Below are 20,886 nucleotides of genomic sequence, written 5' to 3'. Positions count from 1 at the left end.
CATATGATTGCCAATAAGAAAATCTATTCTCTTTTTATTTCACACTGTTCAATCAACATGGTTTTCTCTTCCCTTATGCTATACAACCATGTGCAGATTTTATTTTGTCTCTGGTTTATTTTTAATATTTATATCTACTTTTTATCGAACAAAACAGAGCAGTTGTTTAAGGACGTGCTGGAGCAAATCATTATAGGAAAGTTATATTTATTTCCATGTTCAGGCTATGGAAGCCAGAGATATCTCTTTCCACTTAAAAGTTTTAAGTCCATTGGAAAAGAATTAGGGGTTGGTCAAATAAGGACTTCCTTCTCTCTCTTGTTTTCTTTTTTCTCCCTCCTCCATTTTGTGTTAAACATGAGAATCCATGAAAAGCAGCCTATCACCATATGCCATAAAGCAGTTCTTTCCCTGTTTCAGAGAAATCTGCTTGAAATGTGTGGTGCAGCCTTTTTGATCTCCAGGCTCCTAGTCTGGGCAAACAGATGGAGTGTTTCTACCTGGACTGTAATTTCCTTTTCCTCTTCTCCCCTTTGAGCTAAGCCATGCTCCTTTGCAACCCAAGAGGAAGGACTTCTAACCCAACATACACCATCGGCTATGGCTGAGCAGACTACAGAAAGTTCAGTGCTCTTCAGTGCCAAAGCACCAACTCTTAGGGACCCCAAAGCTCAGGTGTGCATCTGCCTCATTTCCCTGATTATATTTCCAGCCTCTGCCAACCTGATGATGGCCACAGGACTGCAGCCTGAAGAGGGAAAAACTGAAATACTCTTTTCACCAAGGTATATATGAGAGGTTATTGTTGGTTGCTTCTAAGTCTGAATCACTAAATTCTCACTGGCTTGCAATATCACTAACACAGGTTTTTTTTCCCCCACTACCTTGTTAAATGGAAGAGACCCTTCTCTTTTATTTGAAACATTGGTTTTCTTCAGCTCCTTATATTTCCTCTAAAAGTCCTTAGGCGTTTTTCTTAATATAACTCTGTGCCTCAGCTACTGCACCTCACAGGTAACCATATAAGAGGAGTGTGGTGTATCTGACACGACTCCTGTGTGACTGATCCAACACAGCCCTGTAATGCTATTGGGATGTGATTGCTACACGGCAGTCAGCACCGAGCTACCACAACACTGGGGGGAAATCTTGGAGGCTGCAACAAGAATGCAGCAACATTGGGAACAAGGCAGTGAAGTGTGGCAAAATGTGAGTAAAAGGAATGGAAAGACTGAAGTAGAATATTAACAGTAAATGCACTCGGGGAAAAAAATATCAGAGGGTGAAGGCTCCTACTCTCTATTCTGGAAATAGATACTGACAATGATAATAGATAATTGTTTTTTTTCATTTGTAATACAAAAGGATGTACGTAAGAAAAATGAGGTAGGAAAATGAAAGGAACAGATTAACAAATGCACCTGAAACTGTGAAAGGAATTGGACTGGCATCATTCCAGTGGCAAGAGCAGGAATCATTAACTTGAGCTATTTAGCATTCATATCAGGGCAAAACTGTAGAAAACTACAGAATGGAAAAGATTCTGCACTGGTCTGTTGGATAACTATAAATAATTTAAAGCAAATTCTGTATTTTAAAAATCAGTGGACAATTGATTATGCTGTTATGTAGTTTTATCATAGCTAACTCCTTTTATCAGAAAATGGTGAGGGGTTTTAAGCTAATGTACTTTTCTTTGACCACTCCTATTTTGGTTTTTCAATTTTTTTCTAAGGAAAAAGAGTTGTCATGTTCATTGCTTGATACTGCTGCTATTCAGATCTGGTTTTACATTAATTCTTCTCAGTTTGTCACTCACCTGTGATTAATCAAGCAGAAACTAAGAAATAAAATTATGTATTTTGTAAAGGTGAACTAAGGTTTCAGTAACTGAAACTGTGGGTAGGAACACTGTGACAGAGTGTCAGGAATTCCAGCTTGGTCTAGTTCTAGCTACTTTGGTGGAGTTATGCTGAACCATATTTTCTGAGAATCTGAATTTTAAGTATCCTTGCTATGTTCTTCATAATACAGTATAATCTCTGTAGGAGTAATAAGTTGGGGAAATTTTGCTTTGGTCAATATCTAAAGTGAAAATGATGTCATTAGATGTGAGCTGTCTCCCAGGGCAAAAATACACTCAGTTATTACTTGAGACCAGGAAAAAAATTGCAATATTCTCCTTATTTTAATCTTTTACTAGATGATGATAATGGCGAATTAGAAATTACTTCCGAGTTCCAACTTAATTTTAACATTTAGGATATCTGCCTGCTGCACATTTAATATGATTTCCAATTACAACAATATGTGAGATATCTCAGTATTTGAGGTCTATTACAACAGGCCCATGGGACAGGAAAATGCAATTTCTGTGCAAATGCAAACAAGAGTTATAGACTGTTTCCCCCAGGGAAGTATGTGATTGATACATGTGTATATACATAAAATACAGATATGTATGTAATATATATGTGTGTGTGCATGTGTGTGTGTGCGTATCTATAAACTCAATCCAGTTGTGCTTAAATCCAGAATATGTCTCTGATGCATGAACCATAATCCTTGATCCTGTATCCTGAAATGTCAAATGATACCCTCAAAAAATATACTCTAGAAATATTACTAAAATATTATACTCTAGGGTATGACTTGTTTGAATAGAAGTACAAGAAGTAAATTAGACAGTTATTTACTTACATATTGCCCACAGTTCTACAGATTTATGAAGAAAACAAATCTGGAGTGCTGCATTGCACAACTTCATAATGCTGCAGTTAGATTTTCCCTTGTATTTACAGACTGGCTTATTTTAAAATCTGTTCAAGCACTGTAGAATCATAAATATGCAGCTCCACAGATATGGAGGTCAGGTTCCTGTGAATGTAATACATATCTTCTTTTGGCAAAACTCCCCAATTTAGGGTCAAACTCTGCTTGCTTTTCTCACATTTGGTTTAGGATGGAAATGTGCATGAGTGAAGGAACAGGTTTTGTCAGAGTATTCTATGGGTACACAGTGCTGACTGCTCCAAACATGAGCAAAAATATGTACTAAGGTTGTAATCTAAGAGAGGCAGAATATGACAATGTTTGGTGGAAATATTTCTAAGAGGTCTATCAGCACATTCATGATTTTATGGGAAATCTAACTAAAATATGCCTGATAAATGGTTATTTATCCCTCCATGGTTATTTATCCCTCCTATCCAGGAATTCTGAAGGCTCATAGTTGAAGCCTCATTTTGACTCTTCTATTAATATGAGAAATTTTAAATAAAATGAGTCAACAAATATAATAGCTGGTATCAGTATTAACACCTTCAATTTCTGATCATAAATGCAATTAAGAGTCATGCCTTTATTTTAAATCCAGAAGAGAGCATTACTGAGAAGCTGAAAAGTGGGCATCATGGTACCATCAACACTCTGTAACTCTCTTGTGATGGGGCACGGTAGAGCTGCCACTGGCGTAGTCATGGATTTTTGAAGGTTCTCTTTTCTGCAGCCAACCAAAGTATGATAACCCCCTGCCCCACAAAAAAGCTGGAACACTTAGCAGTGCTGTGTTCAGGGCATTACTGGACATTTGAGCAGCTCGAGTGGCACCACTTCATCCCTGGCACTGTTGCCAAAAGAGTTGTGTATTACAACGTAAGCCCAGGAAGGAATTTCTGCAGAGCTGGAAATTGCATGTGGGAAAGCAAAGGTAAAGTGAACCTTGCCTATCTCCCACCCTTCTCCCCCAGATATTAACCAAACAAAAATATTTTTAAAATGGAAGTGCTCTTAGATGTTCAGCATTTCCCTAGATCCATAAACGTCTTGAGGTAACCAAGTGCAAAATGTGTGGGGTTTAGATATTATCTATCCAAAGTTCCTATATATATAATCTACTCCCTTTAATTTCATTATTATACTCTAAGAATTAATACCATAAATAGTTCCATTATCATGTAATCCCCTAAGAATTAATACCAAAAATAGTGACGGCAGAATGAACAAATTGGAGAGAAGCTTGGGATACCTCATCCCTTATGTCTTGGGGCTGAAATGAGTCATATTGCCATGTCTCCTATGGCAAAGAATACTTTCATAGCTGAGAGGCCAGGCAAGAGCCTTGACATTTCTGTGCAGCAGTCTTGAGGTCTGTCCAGACACAGATGGTTGAAGGGTTCAGAAGGTGTTATTCCAAGTAACACAGTCCTATGTCTGTCCACTGTGGCTTTTAACCAGGATTGCGACTTGTTTATCCTCTATTTTGTTGTCCCACCCTCTGTTCAGGGCTGTTCAGGGAAGTTGCATAACACACAGAAGAGTTGGTTTGGCTCCAGCTGGTCCTGGTGCCCGTTGTCCAATGTGGGTTTGGTTTAGTAGTGGGGATGTAATAAATTAATCTGTAAATAAAAATTCGTAAAGGTATAAATAAGATATGTATGTGTTGTAATATAAAATCCAAAATGTACAAAAACCGTTCTCCAAGTCTGGCCGGGAGTTTCCTCCCAGAAGCAACAGATTGCAGCCAACACCCAGATAAGGAACATCAGCTCAGAAAATAGACAGGACGAGGGCCATCAGGAAAACAAAAGGACTAGCTCGGAGGAGATATCCATCTCCGGACCTGACCAACGTCCCTGCAGATCTCTGTTGGGAAACAATCAGGTCGACAAAAGACAAGCCCCGAAAAAGGTAGTCGTCTAGTCGTCGCCAGACCTGAACACCCCACCTGTCAAACCAGCGTTGGAGATGCAATCAAAGGAAACAAAAGGAAAGACTCTGCCGAGATACCCATCGGCACCGGCCCCGGATCACACCACTTTTGCCTTGATGACACAAATTGAAATACATACAGAATCTCTTTACATATGAGGAGACTCTGTCCGGACACTGGTTAGTTCTATTTTTCCATGCCAGGAAATCCATTCACCAGACAATCAAGGACACTTGGTGAATGGAGCCTGCTTGGAATTCTAGCCTGAGGACTTAAAATCTCTATAAAACCCCAAGCTTGAGAACACTCAGGGTGGATTTGGGAACCCTACACCTCCGGTGTAGACCCTGTCCACCCAGCGCTGCGCTGACCATTTTTATTGTGTTTTTTTCTCGTTGTTTGTTCTTTGTTGTTTATTAATAAATTTCTCTTTTTATTTTTATCCTGAAATTGCCTTTGCATTTATAACAGGGACAACACTTGGGACACAATGAGAGAGAAACTCAAAATACTCAGAGGCTTTTGGAGAGCTGAACAGTTTACTTACTAGCCAGTTACCACTGCAAATAAAATTTTTAGTACCCAAGATAAGATTAGTTTTATCTTTCTGCTAGGAGATTGCTAGCATGGTCCTTTGACTTAAATTGATATACTCTGAATTTTCTAATAAGCTTTGCTTCTTTGAAAACCAACTGTCTAAAAACAACAACATGTGAAAGCAAACCAACCCTTCTTATTTTCCCTGTAGGTATAGTCAGAATCCTATCTCCAAATAACCTTAAGGAAAGTTTTCAATGCTACTTTTCTATTCTTGTTAGTTCAGCATAGCCGACAGTAAAGGCCTTGTTGACATTAGGCAAATGTGCAATGATGCAGCAAAATCAATTTAGTCACACTGATGCAAATCCCTCACACAGATGTAATGCCTGTGTGCAAAGTAGGGCATTTCTGAATATACGCAATATTTAAAATGAAGGGAAAGAGAGAGATCCTATTTGTAAGAGCCTGATGGGGAGATGGGGACTTCAGTCATCTCTCCTTTAAAATGCTGTTTATTGCCTAGACTGGGTCACAGCAGTTGGGGGTTGTGGGTGAGCCTATAGCTGCTGGCTGTAGGCAAGCCATGAGTCCTGAAGCCCCTTTTCTGTTCATGTTACAAAGCGTTGTATCTTTTTCTTTTGCTGTGCATCTTAGTACATAACAACCAATCAGCATCAAACACAATACCTTTACATTTATGTATAACCTATTGAAACTGCTAAAATTACCATATTATGTTAGTGACTAACCAGTCATCTGAGTTAGTAGTTACGTGTTAAACTTTGAAACTTGTTTTGCAGTGGAAAATTCTTCTTGCTTTGGTAAACACCTTTCTGTCTGCCTATTCTTTTTTACTTGGTAGAAAACATGACTTGTTTGAAGACCACTTAACATGTTGGACCTTAGCCATAAAACCTTCTTCTAAAGATTTGACTAAACCTTTCACTAAACCTTGGTTCTAAACCTTCCAACTTGACTAAACCTTTGTTCTCTCAGCTGTTTCAGCAACAACTGTCCCTAAAAACATCTTTTATATATCAAAGTTTGCTTTTATTTTGAGAGAACCTTCTGCTAAGCATTCATATCTGTAAAACTTTCCTGTTAAATTTTCATCCTTCCCAACACCTATTCCTCCCGATTACTTTATGTGATTCATATAGATGCTCCTGAAAGCCTAAGTCTAAAGAAAGGGACTTCCTGGTCAAAAATAAGTGCTCATTAGGAGTAGTGTTGATCGGGAAGGAATATTATGACCTTTAAATTGCAAGTTGCAGTAGCTTAATAGATGGTATAATATTTTAAAAAAATACCCTTTACCTTTAAACTGAGGATATTTGACCTTAAAATCAGTAGGAAAAAAAAATATGTTATTGTACAACTCCATTATATGGTTAATTTTCAGAACAGAAGTGAAAATTAATGTGGTTTTGGTCCTGGGCTGTTTTTAGTAATTTAATGTGATCTGCTGTCAACAAGAGGGAAAACAAACCTCTGATGCTCAATAAGACTAAGAGAACAAATTGTACCTTACTGTGGGTATTCAGTTAAAGTTCTATGGGCAAAAAATGGCACAGTCTGTGAAGGCATTATTGAAAAACAGGTGGGGTCAGCAAGGGAGGTGACAGTAAGAATACCAGTAATGAGGTAATGACCGTCTTCCTTTGCTGTCTGAAGAGGTTTGGGGATTTTTTTTCTTTTCTTTTTTTCTTTTTTTTTCGGATAAAAATGCTTCAGCAAACTGTGAATTTAAAGTAAAAAGTTTTAGTAATTTTTTAAGTGGCTTTTAGCTGTTTTGGAGGGAAAAAGTTCCAGATACTTCATGTGGCAATATATAATTTATTTAACATAGTAATAAATTAAATATCAAAATCCAAATAAAATATATGTATTGAAAGCATAATTTCTAATCAAATCCAGACTATGTCACAATACTTTTCTTTTAAAAGTATTTTATATTTGGGGAAACTCTTTCCTAATCTGAATGGAAACACATTTTGAAACCTGGGATCCTTTTAGTTAAGTGAATCTTTGATTCTTCTTGCAGCTGAAGACTCACACTAGGGAAGTGGAAAGATATGCAGGGCTTCTTTTCCATGTACATTCACCTGCAACCTGACTGTTAAAGCAACATTTTCCTCCGCCTCCCTCAAAAAGAAGACTAGGAATTCCCTTTTCAGGAATGAAGTCAGGGCAGAATCTCATCCTGCTAGATTACAGTGTCCCAGTAGAGCCAGGTGACTTGAGGAAACGCTGTTTTGTTCATAGATTGCCAGGAGTTGGCGGAGCTTCATTTTGTTCTAGCAACAATGCTAACAAGAACCTGAGTAGGAAACCCTCATGAGATAAGGAGTCACAGAACATACTGAGTTGGGAGGGACCCACAAGGATCATTGAGACAGGGCAAGGGAAGTCCTTAGGCAGGTAAGGAGCTAAGCAGTCAATTATTGCTGAATTTCAAACCCACAGGCGATACCACTATATCCCCTGCTTTATAATCACTGAGATTCATCAACAGAAGCTGTGGCCCCCACTGGGCAATTCCCAAGTTCCTTAAAATGAGTCTAATACCCAATGAGGTTACTTGTGCTGCAGCAGAAAGATATTTCTGGCCTTTTATGTGTCAGAAAAGAAACTGGATGTGACAGATTTGGAGCTGGCCTGTGATAATTTAGGAATATGGTCTGTTGGCCTGATTATTTGGTTGAGTATCTGGGTTTAACTCATCAATGATTAGCTCGCAGTTGCATTCTTAAATTATCAGGGCGGATCTGTGCTTGTTACCCTGAGACGCCCCACTTCCATTGATGCTGCACAGCCAGGGAGCCCAGGGACTTGGAAGGGGAAGACATTAAATTTTGAACCACAGCATCTCTACATGAGCAGGAGTAGCATCCTACTCATCCCTAGGAGAGACACAGGGTTCCAAAGGTCCACTGGGAATTAGAGATGGGACCTGTAAGTGTCCAATAAAACAAGCGGATAGAATATTGTTAGGAGACAGTAACTGGAATATTCTTGTGTATATCTAGGCTGTTTCCATGTGTTTGTGGAATTTTCAATGAAAGTGAGCCCTAAAAAATAAAGTTCATCTTTGGAAGAAAAAGGGGTTGTGAACACCACAGTCATTGCCATCAGTTTTCATCTAATACTGGGTGTTCAGAGCTGGCCTGTTTCCTCTCACCTTAGGCAAGCTCCTTTTACCTGAAAGGGAATCTAACGGGATGGGTTAATTTACAAAAACAGAGTGTCTTCTCTGACCATGAGACCAATAGAAACTGTGAAGAGGTGATATTATTCCCTAGTTTACAGTGGAGGCATGCTGCATGGAGAACTGGAAACATTACATGGCAGCTGGCCCACTCCAGAGTGCTGGACCCAGCCTTATCTCTGGTAAGCTTCCAGCTGAAACTGGTCAAGCAAATCTCTTCCCAATTGTGAAAGTGTCAGTTGTTATTTGCCAGGTGCTGGAGAAATATTTTCTTTGGGTAAAGAGCATGTACAATAGGACACAAAAAAGGTTTCCAAGAAACCATCCTTCAATCTGGGAAAGTTTTATGTGTGTGTCTGTATATGTTAGGTGAGTGAAGTATAGAAAACAGAAAGTTGAAAATCCTAAGAAAATTACTGGAACCAGGTTTTTCTCACTCTTTCCTTACTGAAATGACAAGTAAGTAGTTTACTATAGCTTAATGGGCTTCTGGTTGTGGAGTTCCAAAAGGCAGCCTACAGATCTAAGCTATATTCTACAGCAATTCCTAATTCAGCCTTCAGAGCTTTGAGGCACTATGCTCATTCATTGCTTGTTCCAGATGTTTTAGTACATAAAGTTCTCCTACTTCACTGCTGCTGGAAAGGTTAATATATTACATTTCCCTAACCATGAATTCCTAATGCATTCATCTTGCTTCCAGTGAACATATTTTATGTTTTACAGATTTCAAAAACCAACTACATATTAAGATGTCCATTTCTCAAAAGAACACAGAATAGTAAAGGCTGTATATTCTGGGACACATCCTCCCAGTGACTGTTTCATGTTGCTGTAATAGAGTCTGGCCAAAAAGCTGCCAGATCTACCTCTTGGATGACTACTGTGTCAAAAGCATTCTTTAATGACACGGAGTGCTGAGTCTCTCCTCCCCACTTCCTTCAATGTTGCCACATAAAGGTTAAACTGGGCTGGCACACTGCAAAGGCACATGGCTTTATTTTGGTCTGTAAAAAAAAAACTTTGAAAAGAGATTGTTTAGTGTCACATGGCTATTTTAAGAGGAGGAAATGTACATGCTGATGTTTAGTAGTAATCTGGGAAGATTTGCATCTGTTGCATTTGCAAGGCCAAGTGACTGCTAGAAAATCTAGAAATACAGGAAAGAGACAAACTGAACCAGGGACAAAAGGAGGAAATTAGAGCCAGCAAGTAAATTCTAAGTGCAAGGAACTTCTAGTTATGAGATCTCCACTGAGAAGTTCTTTAGTGCAGCTGGCAGCCATTTCTTTCTGCAGCTGAGGTTTCTGAATGATGACTTTTTGTGGAGTATATCACAGGAATGTAGATTACAAATGGCAAATATCTAGATTGCAGCCACAAAGTGTATATCTGAACAGAAGGCAAAATGCTTCTGGAATTTGCATTAAATGGTATGTCCAGAAGAAGCAGATGAGGTAGTAAAAGAAATTGTGAACAGAAGTAATGAGTAGCAAAGCAGGGGAAGAGATCCTCACCTTTTGGATGTTTCCTGTAGCTAGCCATCATGATTTCCAGAATGACCATTGTCATTCTTTCTTCATTGATTTGACTCATTCCTGTAAAACACTGGAGAGCCCAACAAGTCGCCTTCCATCAGAAACTAGACAAAACCATCAGCTGTTTTCAGACAAAAGCCAGTACAGCACATTTTGCCCTGTGGTGGGCTTGTCTACATGAGCTTTTCCAACAGCTCCAAGCCAGCTCTGCCTGTGTTCCTGATGGCCAGGTGTGGTGTAGCTGTGGCCAACAGCTGCGCACCCAGATCAGTATAATGGGATGCCACTTCTTTCACTCGTCACATTTTGTCTAGACAATGTGGTTACATTTAAAAGCTTTTTCCCTCACTCCCTTGCTACATGTACTGAACGGCTGGTTTTCTCAGGGTGGTTTTTTTCTGTCCCTCCATGCCCTTTTTGTTCCTGTCCCAAGTACCCCTGATATGAGGCTACCACTAACAGGAAGGCTCTACATTCAAATTCAAATTATGCAAGTTCAAACTTTCATTTTAAATCAGATGCTGTTCAAATGCCATGCAACTACAGACTTTACAGGACAGTTTGAGCAAGCTTTGCAAACATTCCAAGCAAACGAACGGCAGGAAACATAATCCTGTTATTTTACTAATATTTGGGACACTGCCTCACGGGGATCATCATTTGCAACAAAGCCTCTACTCAGTTCCTTCACAGGATGATCTTTGTACCATTACACAGTATTGCTATTTTCCTGTGTTGACATCTGTTAGAGAAATAGTTAATACTATAATAGGTAGTTACAGAAACTATCTATTTTGATGATCGTATGACTTGCTGTTACTCCTCACAAATGTATTATTTACTGAGTTTCTGATCATGTTTGCTCTCAATACTAATCAACCATTCTTCAGTTATTGCCTGTTCCTCAACAGACCCTTTTGAATGGCATTTTTGGTAATTTTCACCTTGCAGAACCTGTACCATCCTCCTTAAGCTTAATTCCGGAACCCATTTCTTCATTCACACTTGGCATGCTCTCAGCCTGCTAGCTCCTGTCACAATGGATTGTTAGCACATCATCATAGGGGGAGGGCAGGAAAGAGGACTACAGCACTCTCTCCTACCACTTGGTGCCTCTTAGTGAAGGGACAGAGGCAGCTGGACTGGGAGGCAGGAGGTGTACTTCAGGAGACTGCTTCTGGAGGCATTTTTTCCCTATGTGTCGGCAGGTCAAGGGGTGTGAATGTATGGTTTGTCCCCTCCACTGATATTCTTAATCAGAGAATGACACTTCCCTCTTAACAATTCCTCATTGTAAGGTCAAATCCATTCCTCCTCCCCAAAACAACCTGTAGTATTGTTCTCCTGTTACCGTGATAAATTATGCATGTGAGACATGCTGAATCATGACAATGGCCCTGTATACGGTTGTTCCTTGTGCTGAAGAAATCAGTATTTTGTCATATATAGGTTTTCTATGGTCCTATTTATTACAGGAGTGATGCTAGGGTCTTGATGAAATTGCAAGGAAGTGGGAAGTATATTAGGTGCTCTGGGAATTTAAGCACAGCTGTCTGGAATATTCTGAGGAGCTTGCAACAGTTAATGGTTGATCAGCAACCAACTGTAAGCAATGCTTTGTATCTGCATGCATGCTTCATAGAAGCTCACAGAATCATAGAACAGTTTGGGTTGGAAGAGACCTTAACTATTTATCTGCTTCCACCCCACCCTACCATGGGCAGGTCACCTTCCACTGCACCAGGCTGCTCAAAGTCCTGCCCTGATAGATAACACAGAATAGATATTTTCAGTTCCCCAGAAGTTCCTGGATGGAGCTTAAAGACCAACTAACAAAAAAAAAAAAGATAAAAGCATGTAGAAGTGTGCACACAGGATGATAAACATAGCTGGAACCAGTAGATAAACAGATAATGAGGAATATAGTGGCTTTTTGGGAAAATTATGTAAAAAGAAGCAACAGCGCATGTCCTAAGACAAGTCCAAAGAAAGGTCATCTGTAACATTGGAGGCACTTGGTGAGTACAAACAACTCTCTAGGAACATTAAAGGACTTCCAGTAGGAGGCAGTTGCGTGCAAATTAGTTCTATGAAAAGTGATGTTTATGTGTTAACCAGAAGTATACTGTAATCAATATGTATGATCACCATGGAATCAATTCCTTGTTGTACCTTCTGGACACACGTCAGATTAACAGAGCTATCCTACTGATGTGTCCAGCGCTGCAATAAAGAATGCCTGCTGTCTGATACTCAAAATTCTGTTAGGAAGTTTGTTGTGTATCTGATTTCAGTATCAGTTCAACATTGCCTTGAACACTTCTAGGGTTGGGGCATCCGTAATTCTCTGTTCCAATGTCTCACCAGCGCAGTTCTTAAGGCCTTTGATTCAATAAAATGCTGTGTCTAAACAAGAATTGTACTTTTCTGGTTTATCTTTTTAATTGTACCGATCACCAATTAGCTTCAGTCAGGTACCGTGGCTGCATGTGGTGGTATTGCTGTGATCTGCCAAGCCAAAACTTACAGATTCCCACCTGCACATAGGGCAGGGAGAAGGGTGACCTCTTTTAACACCCTGTCCAAGGGACAAAGACTCTCACAGAATCACAGAATGGGTCAGGTTGGAAGGGACCACAATGGGTCATGTGGCCCAACCTCCCTTCTCAAGCATGGTTATTCTAGAGCACATGGCACAGGACTGTGTCCAGACGGTTCTTGAGCATCTCTAGGGAGAGAGATTCCACACCCTCTCTGCGTGACCTGTTCCAGAGCATGGTCACGCACATACTAAAGAAGTTTTTCCTCATATTCAAGAGGAACTTCCCGTCCTCCCTCTCACCGGGACAGCTCCAGGCGGCCGCCCAGAGGAGAGAGCGCGGTCCCCGGTGCCGGGGAGCGGGCGGGGCTCCCGGGGCGGGGCGGGGCTCCGCGGCGGCCGGGCCGGTTCCCGCGGGGCGGGCGGGGCAGTGCTCGCCGCACGTAGCGGGGGCGGGGGCGCGGTCCCGGCGGGGCGGGGCAGCCGCTGCCGGGGCGGGCGCACCAACACCCGCGGGGCGGGGGCCGGGAGGCGGCGGCGGCGGCGCGGGCGGGAAGCGGCGGGGCCGCCCCGCCTCCCTTCGGCTCTCCGGCGGCGGCCGGCGCAGGACAATGGAAGAGGCGGCAGCGGCGTTAGCAGCAGCGGCGGCGGTGGTGGCGTCGGGGGGGCCGTGCCCGGCGGACCGACCGGGGGCAGCGTCAGCGGCGGCGCCGCTGAGCGGGGAGAACGAGGCCGAGAGCCGGCAGGGCCCGGCGGAGAGCGGCGGGGACGCGGCCCCGCTCAACCTGTTGGACACTTGCGGCGTGTGCGGGCAGCCCATCCAGAGCCGGCGGCCCAAGCTGCTGCCCTGCCTGCACTCGGTGTGCCAGCGCTGCCTGCCGCAGCCCGACCGGTACCTCATGCTGCCCCCCGTCCTGACCCCCGCGGCCGCCGCCGCCCTCAAGGAACCGCCGCCGCCGGCGGCGCCTCCCTCCTCGCCCGTCTCTTCGCAAGCCTCACCTCTGCACTGCACGCCCAGTAAGTGACCCTTCTGCCGTACCCCCTGCCCCTGCCTGGGGGTGCTGTCCCCTCCACCCCGCAGCCCGGAGGCCTGTGGGTCGCGTTTGGGGGGACGGGGAACTGTGGGGACCGGGTGCCGTGGGCGGGGTGCGGGTGCCCGGCCGCGGAGCTGCCGGGGCACGGAGCTTTCGGGACGGGCGCTGCTCGCCAGCGCCAAGGCTGGCGGCGGGGTTCTGCTTTGGCTTGGTTTGTTTTAATCGTTATTTTTTTAAATTTCCCACCTCGGAGGGAAGGCAGAACTATTGTGCTTTCCCAGGACCTCTCTGTGTGGATGGAGAGGGGCGGTGAGAGCCGGCCTCCCGCTCTGGGCCGTGGGTGCGGGGCCAGGCAGCCCTTCTCGGGGGAGCCGGCAGGCTTTGGCCCCCGGCCGGCGGAAAACCTGAGCACGGGCTGATAACGAGGCACAAAAAGGTAGCGAGAGAACAGAGTTTTTTTGAGTGATGTTTCTCCGCGTGGAGCGCGGCCGGAGGGGAGTCCGGCAGGTGTCATCCGCCGTGCGCGGAGCTCGGCGGGGAGCGACCCCGCGCCTGGGCGGGGAGCGGGGCGGCCGAGCACTAATAACAACACTTGTCCGCGCCATGGGCAGCCTGGATGGCTCTGTAATGCATTCATGCACCACTTACTTGCTAATTACCGCGCCGAAGGGAGAATGCCGCGAGGAAGTTTTGTTAAGCTCGTGTACTGACATAGTAGCCTGTGTCAATGTGTTTGAAAAGTACGTATCTCTGTAGAAGATATGGAATAAACTCCTCCAGTTTGAAACTACTTTCCTAATGTTTTTGATTTTTTTTTTTCCCTACTAGCCCTCTTGGTGGATCACTTAGTTTTGTTAAAGGCAATTTTGTCTTAGAAAAAAGTGTAAACAGGCATCCTGTAGTGGGAGCTGGTCAAGGTCTCGGAAAAACTTGTATAGGAAGGAGGAAGTGTGATGGAAATCGAGCTAATCCATAGGTATTAGTGGAGGTTATACTTGCTGGAATGTGTCGTGGGGGCTCAGGTGGAAAGGAGTAGCTCCAGGTTGACCATTCTTAAGTCCTTTAAATGGACTTTAGGAAAACTTCACCATCCTGCCAGAGTTCTGACCAAAGATTACCACTTGAATACGTAAAGTGTTTGCAGCAATTCGTAAAGGAAACACCCTCTTCAGAGAAAGAAATATTTGGAACAGTTAAATATTCGCCTCAGAGTATCTGAGAAACTCCGGAGTATGTTAACAGGATATGCTGAGCCTCATCATCTGTGTGAATGTCTGTGTTAGTATATTCATTCAGTCTTTAATTTTAGCATGTAAAGTATGTCCTAGTCAGACTGCCTAATCAAAAGTTATAGAAAGGGAAAGTCTGTGAGACCCAAAGCCTATATACTTCAGCTTGATTGATTCAGGACATGTTATTGTTTATATGTCTATGAGTAGAAATGGGAAATTCTGCATGGGAGGAACAGAAAAACACGGACTGGAGTATGATGAGATATTTCAAGATGAGATTCTTGTGTTATAGATACATATTCTATTATTGGCTTTTTGCAAATATTAAAAGGAATGTTACATGTATAAGGTTAGAAAACTTTGTTGTATTAATATAGTTCCTTCTATTTCTGTTATTGATGAAACTTAAAAATAGTGGTATAATACATATATATGTTAGGCTGTGGCATGGTATTAAAATAAAAAAACCTGCTTTAGTTCATGTAGCCCAGAGACTGCAAAGATAGTTAGAAACCCCCCTGCGTTTTTAGATTATCTTATCCAGATGAGGACAGAAGTGACCAGTGCTCCAAGGGAGAAATTAATTGAACCTCTGTTATCAGAGAGTGTGAAATTCATCAGAGCCAAGAAGATTGATCTATTGGGGAGGGGCTGAGATAAAACTAAACAAAGGAACACTAAAACTTAAGAGGAATGTTTGAATCATGTATGAGAATTTATGAATATGTAATAGGGTTCTGTTTTTAAAGGACAATCCTTTTTTAGTAAGGTGTGCTCTCTTGGCTGAATGCTGAGGCACCTGCCCATATTTGTACATTTTATTTTATTTCTATCTCCTAATTGTCTTTCTATTAAACTTTTAAAATTTTATTTAAAAAATATGGGAACCTCGTTTTTCAGACTTGGAAGTAGGAAAGGGCATAGATACAAGCTCAGAACTTTTTGCAAGGTAGTGTAAGAGGCAATAGCATCATTGTCTTCTGAGATCTGAGGTCATGAACAGCACAGGTCCATTCCCAGATGTTCTGTATATATAGCAGAAATAGGGATCTGTAGCTGAATGACAAATGAGATGCATCATAAGAATTAAAAGATTAGTGCTGTTCAAACATCTGCTTGATAATGAGTCACAGCAATAGTAAACTTGTAGCTCTGTTCCCTCCTTTTGATTGTGAGTTGGTTCTGTATGAATGACTTTCACAGTACATACTACTCATTCTACACATTCACTGACATACTGTATTTTTGGTGACAATTATTATTACCCTATTCACTTTTCTACCAAGCTGCTTTCATGCTTCCATACTAGAGTGCATTGTCCAGTAGGAAGAAGAAACTCACACTCAGCTTGAGGCATTTTTTATATCTTTACTTATCATGTGTTTGCCCTGGTTAAAATGACACAGACTGTATATTAGCTAGCTATAGCCTGACTTGGTGAAGTGCATTGTCTACTTTGTTTTCCAGCTGGTACAAAAAAAAAACAACCCTGTGAATTCGAAGTTAGGATTGGGAAAGAACCCACCTGTTATTGTCCAAAGCTAGAGGAAATAGAGGAAATTTGTTACAGCTGGAGGAGTTCTTAAATTCTAAGATGGTAGGAAGGACCAAAGTGGTGCAAAACTGTCACCTCTTCTGGTAATATGTTGTACAAAATGCTTATGAGGAATGACATGAAGAAATAAACTGAATAATATAATCTCAGAAAGCTGGATAACAAATGACTCTTATGATGTAAATTATGAAATTACTATGACTAAACTGAAGAAACAAACATCAAGGAAGCAGTTTTTGCTGGAAGGAATGTCCTGAGTAAGGAACACAATAGAATTGCAAACTATGAAAATGTCCTGAGAGATAAGTAGACAGGCTGCTTATGCACCAGTGCTGAGCTCTTGAGTTGCACAAAAAGGAGCCTGATGAAAGATTAGTAGAATGGAGCCTGTCTTGAACAAAAGAGAGAATATGATCTGAGAAGTGCTTCACCAAACTAGCCTTGTGTGTTATATGAGTATTGAAATTAGCTGAGAAACGGGTAGCTGAAAGAGGTTGAGTTCCAAGTATAATCTGGAGATGCTTTTTGTCTTCATTTAAACTGTTTCCAAGAAGAAACATTTGTTCACTTTACTAAAGTATGCCTTCAACTTGCAACATACAGAGGAGTTCATTAGTTTGCTCTCTTTCTGTGAAGATTCTAACAACTAATTAAGGAACTGTGAAAGAAAGGACTTCAAGCTTAAAGTGAATTAAGAATTCTGGAACTGCTCACTTGAATACAAGATTCAACATGGACAATAGCAGACAAGTGGCAAGATATGCAGAGGAATTTCATGTGATAAATGTTAACTAGTACTCCTCTTGTAAAGGCAAATCGGAGGGGCCAGTTGGCATGGATATATTCTATACTGCCACATGCACTCAGTTTTGAAATAGAAGAACTGTGGAAAAAAACCCTTGGAGTTTCTGATTTCTCTACCATTCCTGAAGTTGGAGGTGTTGAAGAATCATCAGTGTGTCAGACAGCAGTGATTTTAGCCCTGGAGAGTTGATCATCTGCTTTCTGAATGTCCAGTGCTAGCTTATTTGCTATAGGTGAGAATTTTGGTGTTGCATTGCCAAAAAATGGATTGTCATACAGAGCATTATGAGCTGCAGAGAGTGCTGAAAGAGCAGCTCTGTAAATGTGACACTCACTTGTGAGCAAGTATCTATGGCTACCTCTATTAACCATTTGGCTATGTTCATGTGGGTTTTCTTTTTGTTTCTCAAATGGCTGTTCTTTACTGTCCAGTTGTGTGAGTTACAACTGGAGCATACACAAAAAAAGACTGTTATTAAAAGTCTGCCATTTGCCCAAATTTTGTCTGGGCTGCAAGTCAGTGAGTGACTAGTGGCCTGTACTTAAAGGGTGATGTTTGTAATGTGCAGACCTCCATAGTACTCTTCTGGAATCTTCAAATGTGAAATAGGTACATCAGAGCTGCAAAGTTAGAGATCAAAATTCTATTCCTTCTCAAAATTTTTAAAGTTTCAAGTAGCCTTGTTTGTTCTTTGTCATGAATCTATACACAAAATAGACTTGGAACTGGTGCGGAGAAATACTTGTGAATGGAACTGCATAGCAAAGTTTTATGCAGGCATAATCATGAAATCTTACTAGTGTCAGTGCCAAAACAGTAGAGGGAAACTTTCTTTTTCTGTAACTATTCTGTAGCAAACCTGTTAACAGACAAATTTATATGAGGCTGTTAGAAGCATATAATCTTTGGACAGTCCCATGATCTAAATGCTTGGGGAGTGTCTGGAGTAACATTTCAAATATGTTCAATACATGCTCTTAATTGAGGAATAAATACTTCAAAATTACTAAACAAGGATTCAGAGATGTTCATGTTTCAGGTTTTGCTTCCCAGAAATATTTGCTTGGCAGTAGAGTTTGAAGTTCTCTGATGATGGAACAAAGGCCTTACTCTGGACATCTCCTCACATACGCGGATGGCAGCTACTTTTTTATGTACCACAGTCCTTTTACAAATAGCTTCAAATGCTTTCAGCTTCTCATCTGATCTTTATATCTGGACTTTTTGATGTCATCACTTCATTTGACCTTGAAAATACAGCTTTTTAACATCAACTTAAATTTTATTACTTGTCTCTTTTCTTACTTCCCTCCTTTAGCTGGATAATGATTGAGACCCTTATTAGTTTGAAGCCTATAATAACTACATTTGAGGTTTCTTATAGTGAAGTTCAATTTTTCTTTTATGTCTTGGTAGTCTAAGGAGACTTAAGATTCTTTTTCTAAATCTTCTGCTACAAATGATTATTTCCATTCTATCCTTGATATTGCCACTTGCTTAAAGTGAATTCTCTGCATCTTTGCCATTACAAAGAGTCCACGTTTTATTCGTGTGGCTATACACTCACTTTCACAAACATCTATGCATCCTTTTCACATGGATCATCTTGTTTCTGCTGTGATGCATCAAGAAGTGAATTGTTTAACCTCCAACATAAGGACATTTGGGAGTGCTAATCTTTGGAAATAGTGTATGTCATAGGAATATGTATAGGAAAGATATGTCTAGTTTTCATTCTTGGATTTATGCTTACCTTGAATTGAAAATTCCCAGAGCCCCAGGGATTGCATATGTGAAATACATTTAGCATTGTTACAGGTGAAATACAATATTATTGTTTTGACACCCTGCAACGGACAAAGCTCTTGGTTAAAAAGTTATGAAGCTATTAAAAGCTTAAAATATTAATGAACTACCTAGAGAAATTTCTTATTTTTCTAGTTATAATACCCTTCTTTTATGAAAAAAGTATGCTCTCAAGATGTATGCAATGGGATATGATACTTATTGTACTAGTGTAATTTGAAGTAGGGATATATTTGCCAAAAGTTACTGCTTTCTCTTCTACTAGGAATTTCATAAAAATCTGGAGGCACACCTATGCAGCCTTTATTAAGGCAGGCAACTGCATGTTGTGGAAATAAACTTGAATGCTGCTTGCTCTGATATATGATTAATAGATGTAATAGATGTTTATTGTCTTATGTATGCAGAATAGTATTTCTAGGGTAGTTTGAATGCATTTATGTTCTTGCTTCTTTCACACATAGAAAGTGGGAGATTGAAAAGCTGAAGCCATCAGGAACCTCAGTTGAGTGTTAGAACAACTGCAGTTACCAAGCTCATTCCAATTGGAAGCCTTAGAGAAATTAGGCTGTAGAAATTATCAAAATAGCTGTGTCATTGTGTGAAACTTTCCAGATGATTATTTCTATCCTCAGAGGCCAACCTAGCTCTGTTTCAATACCAAATTGTCTTATAATGTCTCTGGTAAGCAATTAGTACTTTTAGCAGTGGAAAGGAATTTTAGATCATAAGGTGAAAGGATCATAAGAACAGCATATATATACTAATGTATTAAAAATTTTCAGGTATGTGTCTAATGGAAAGTGTATTGGGGTTGTTTTAATGCTTATAATAGAGATATCTCTTCAGAAAATGTCGTGTCTGAAGAGCAAGGGAAAACAGTGGTGCATATGTCCATGAAGAGGCAAGTGTAAGAATGTTTTTGTGGGCTAGCTTATTCCTAGGAAAAATGTCCTGAAGAACTACTCAGTAATGCAGCAGGCTTTTAGCTTGGTCTCCTGAATTCCATGAGTACTACAAAGTGACCATGTTCTCTCAAGTTCACCCAGTTTGTTAAATTTGAGAAAGAACTTTTATTGAAACTCTTGATTCTGAATGTAGTGTTGTTAAAGAAACTTATCTTTTGTGCAGGAAAATCTTTATTCCATTATTGTGTGTGTTTGCTAAGATGCTGTAGGAGGAATTTCCATATTATTTAGTGGAATTTCCCAGTAACTGTAAACTTGTAAAGCTGGTATTTTGCCTGTTGTATCTAGTCTAAAAACAAGTCAGGGGAAAACCAAAAGGAACTTTAAGTGAATTCTAAATAGCACTGTATTTCAGGGTGAGTAACTGATTAGGTTAAAAAATCCATTATTTCCAAAACTGGGAATTTAGACTTTTAAAAGATTTTTACAGTAAAATGAAGTACTTTAATACCCTAGTGCAGTGTTTGACCTTGGATGGATGCCAGATGCCCATCAAAGCTCCTCTGTCACTCCCTCTTGCAACTGGAAAAGGGAGAGAAAATGTAACAAAAGGCTTGTGGGTCAAGATAAGGACTGGGGAATCACTCAGCAATTATCATCATAGGCAGAACAGATTCAGTTTAGGGAAGTTATTCTGGGGAAATTATTGAATTTATGACCAATCATAATCTGAGTAGGATGATGACAAGTGAAAGCAAACTTTAAAAAAACCTTTCCCCCACCCCTCCCTCATTCTCATGCTTAACTTTATGCCCAATTCACTACCTCTTCCCTGCTCAGTGGCTCAAGGAGACAGGGATGGGGACTGTGTTCTGGTCATCACATGATGTTTCTGGTGCTCCATTATGGGGTCCCTCTAATGGGATACAGCTTTCCACAAATTTTTCCAGTGTGAATCCTTCCCACGGGCTGCAGTTATTTACACACGGCTCCAGCATGGGTCATTTCCA

General features: G+C 41.0%; 1 protein-coding gene across 1 annotated transcript in view; it reads left to right on the top strand.

The window, feature by feature from the left end:
- Positions 1–13,053: 13,053 nt before the first annotated feature.
- Positions 13,054–20,886, top strand: part of LOC131591885 (transcription intermediary factor 1-alpha-like) — a 56,114-nt gene continuing 48,281 nt past the window's right edge. The window contains exon 1 of the mRNA XM_058862994.1: positions 13,054–13,553. Coding sequence (XP_058718977.1) covers positions 13,148–13,553 — 406 coding nt within the window. The 5' untranslated portion in view covers positions 13,054–13,147. The remainder of the gene's footprint in view (positions 13,554–20,886) is intronic.

The sequence above is a fragment of the Poecile atricapillus genome, chromosome W, assembly GCF_030490865.1.
Source record: "Poecile atricapillus isolate bPoeAtr1 chromosome W, bPoeAtr1.hap1, whole genome shotgun sequence".
Taxonomy (NCBI): domain Eukaryota; kingdom Metazoa; phylum Chordata; class Aves; order Passeriformes; family Paridae; genus Poecile; species Poecile atricapillus.
This window is presented reverse-complemented; position numbering and strand designations above follow the sequence as displayed.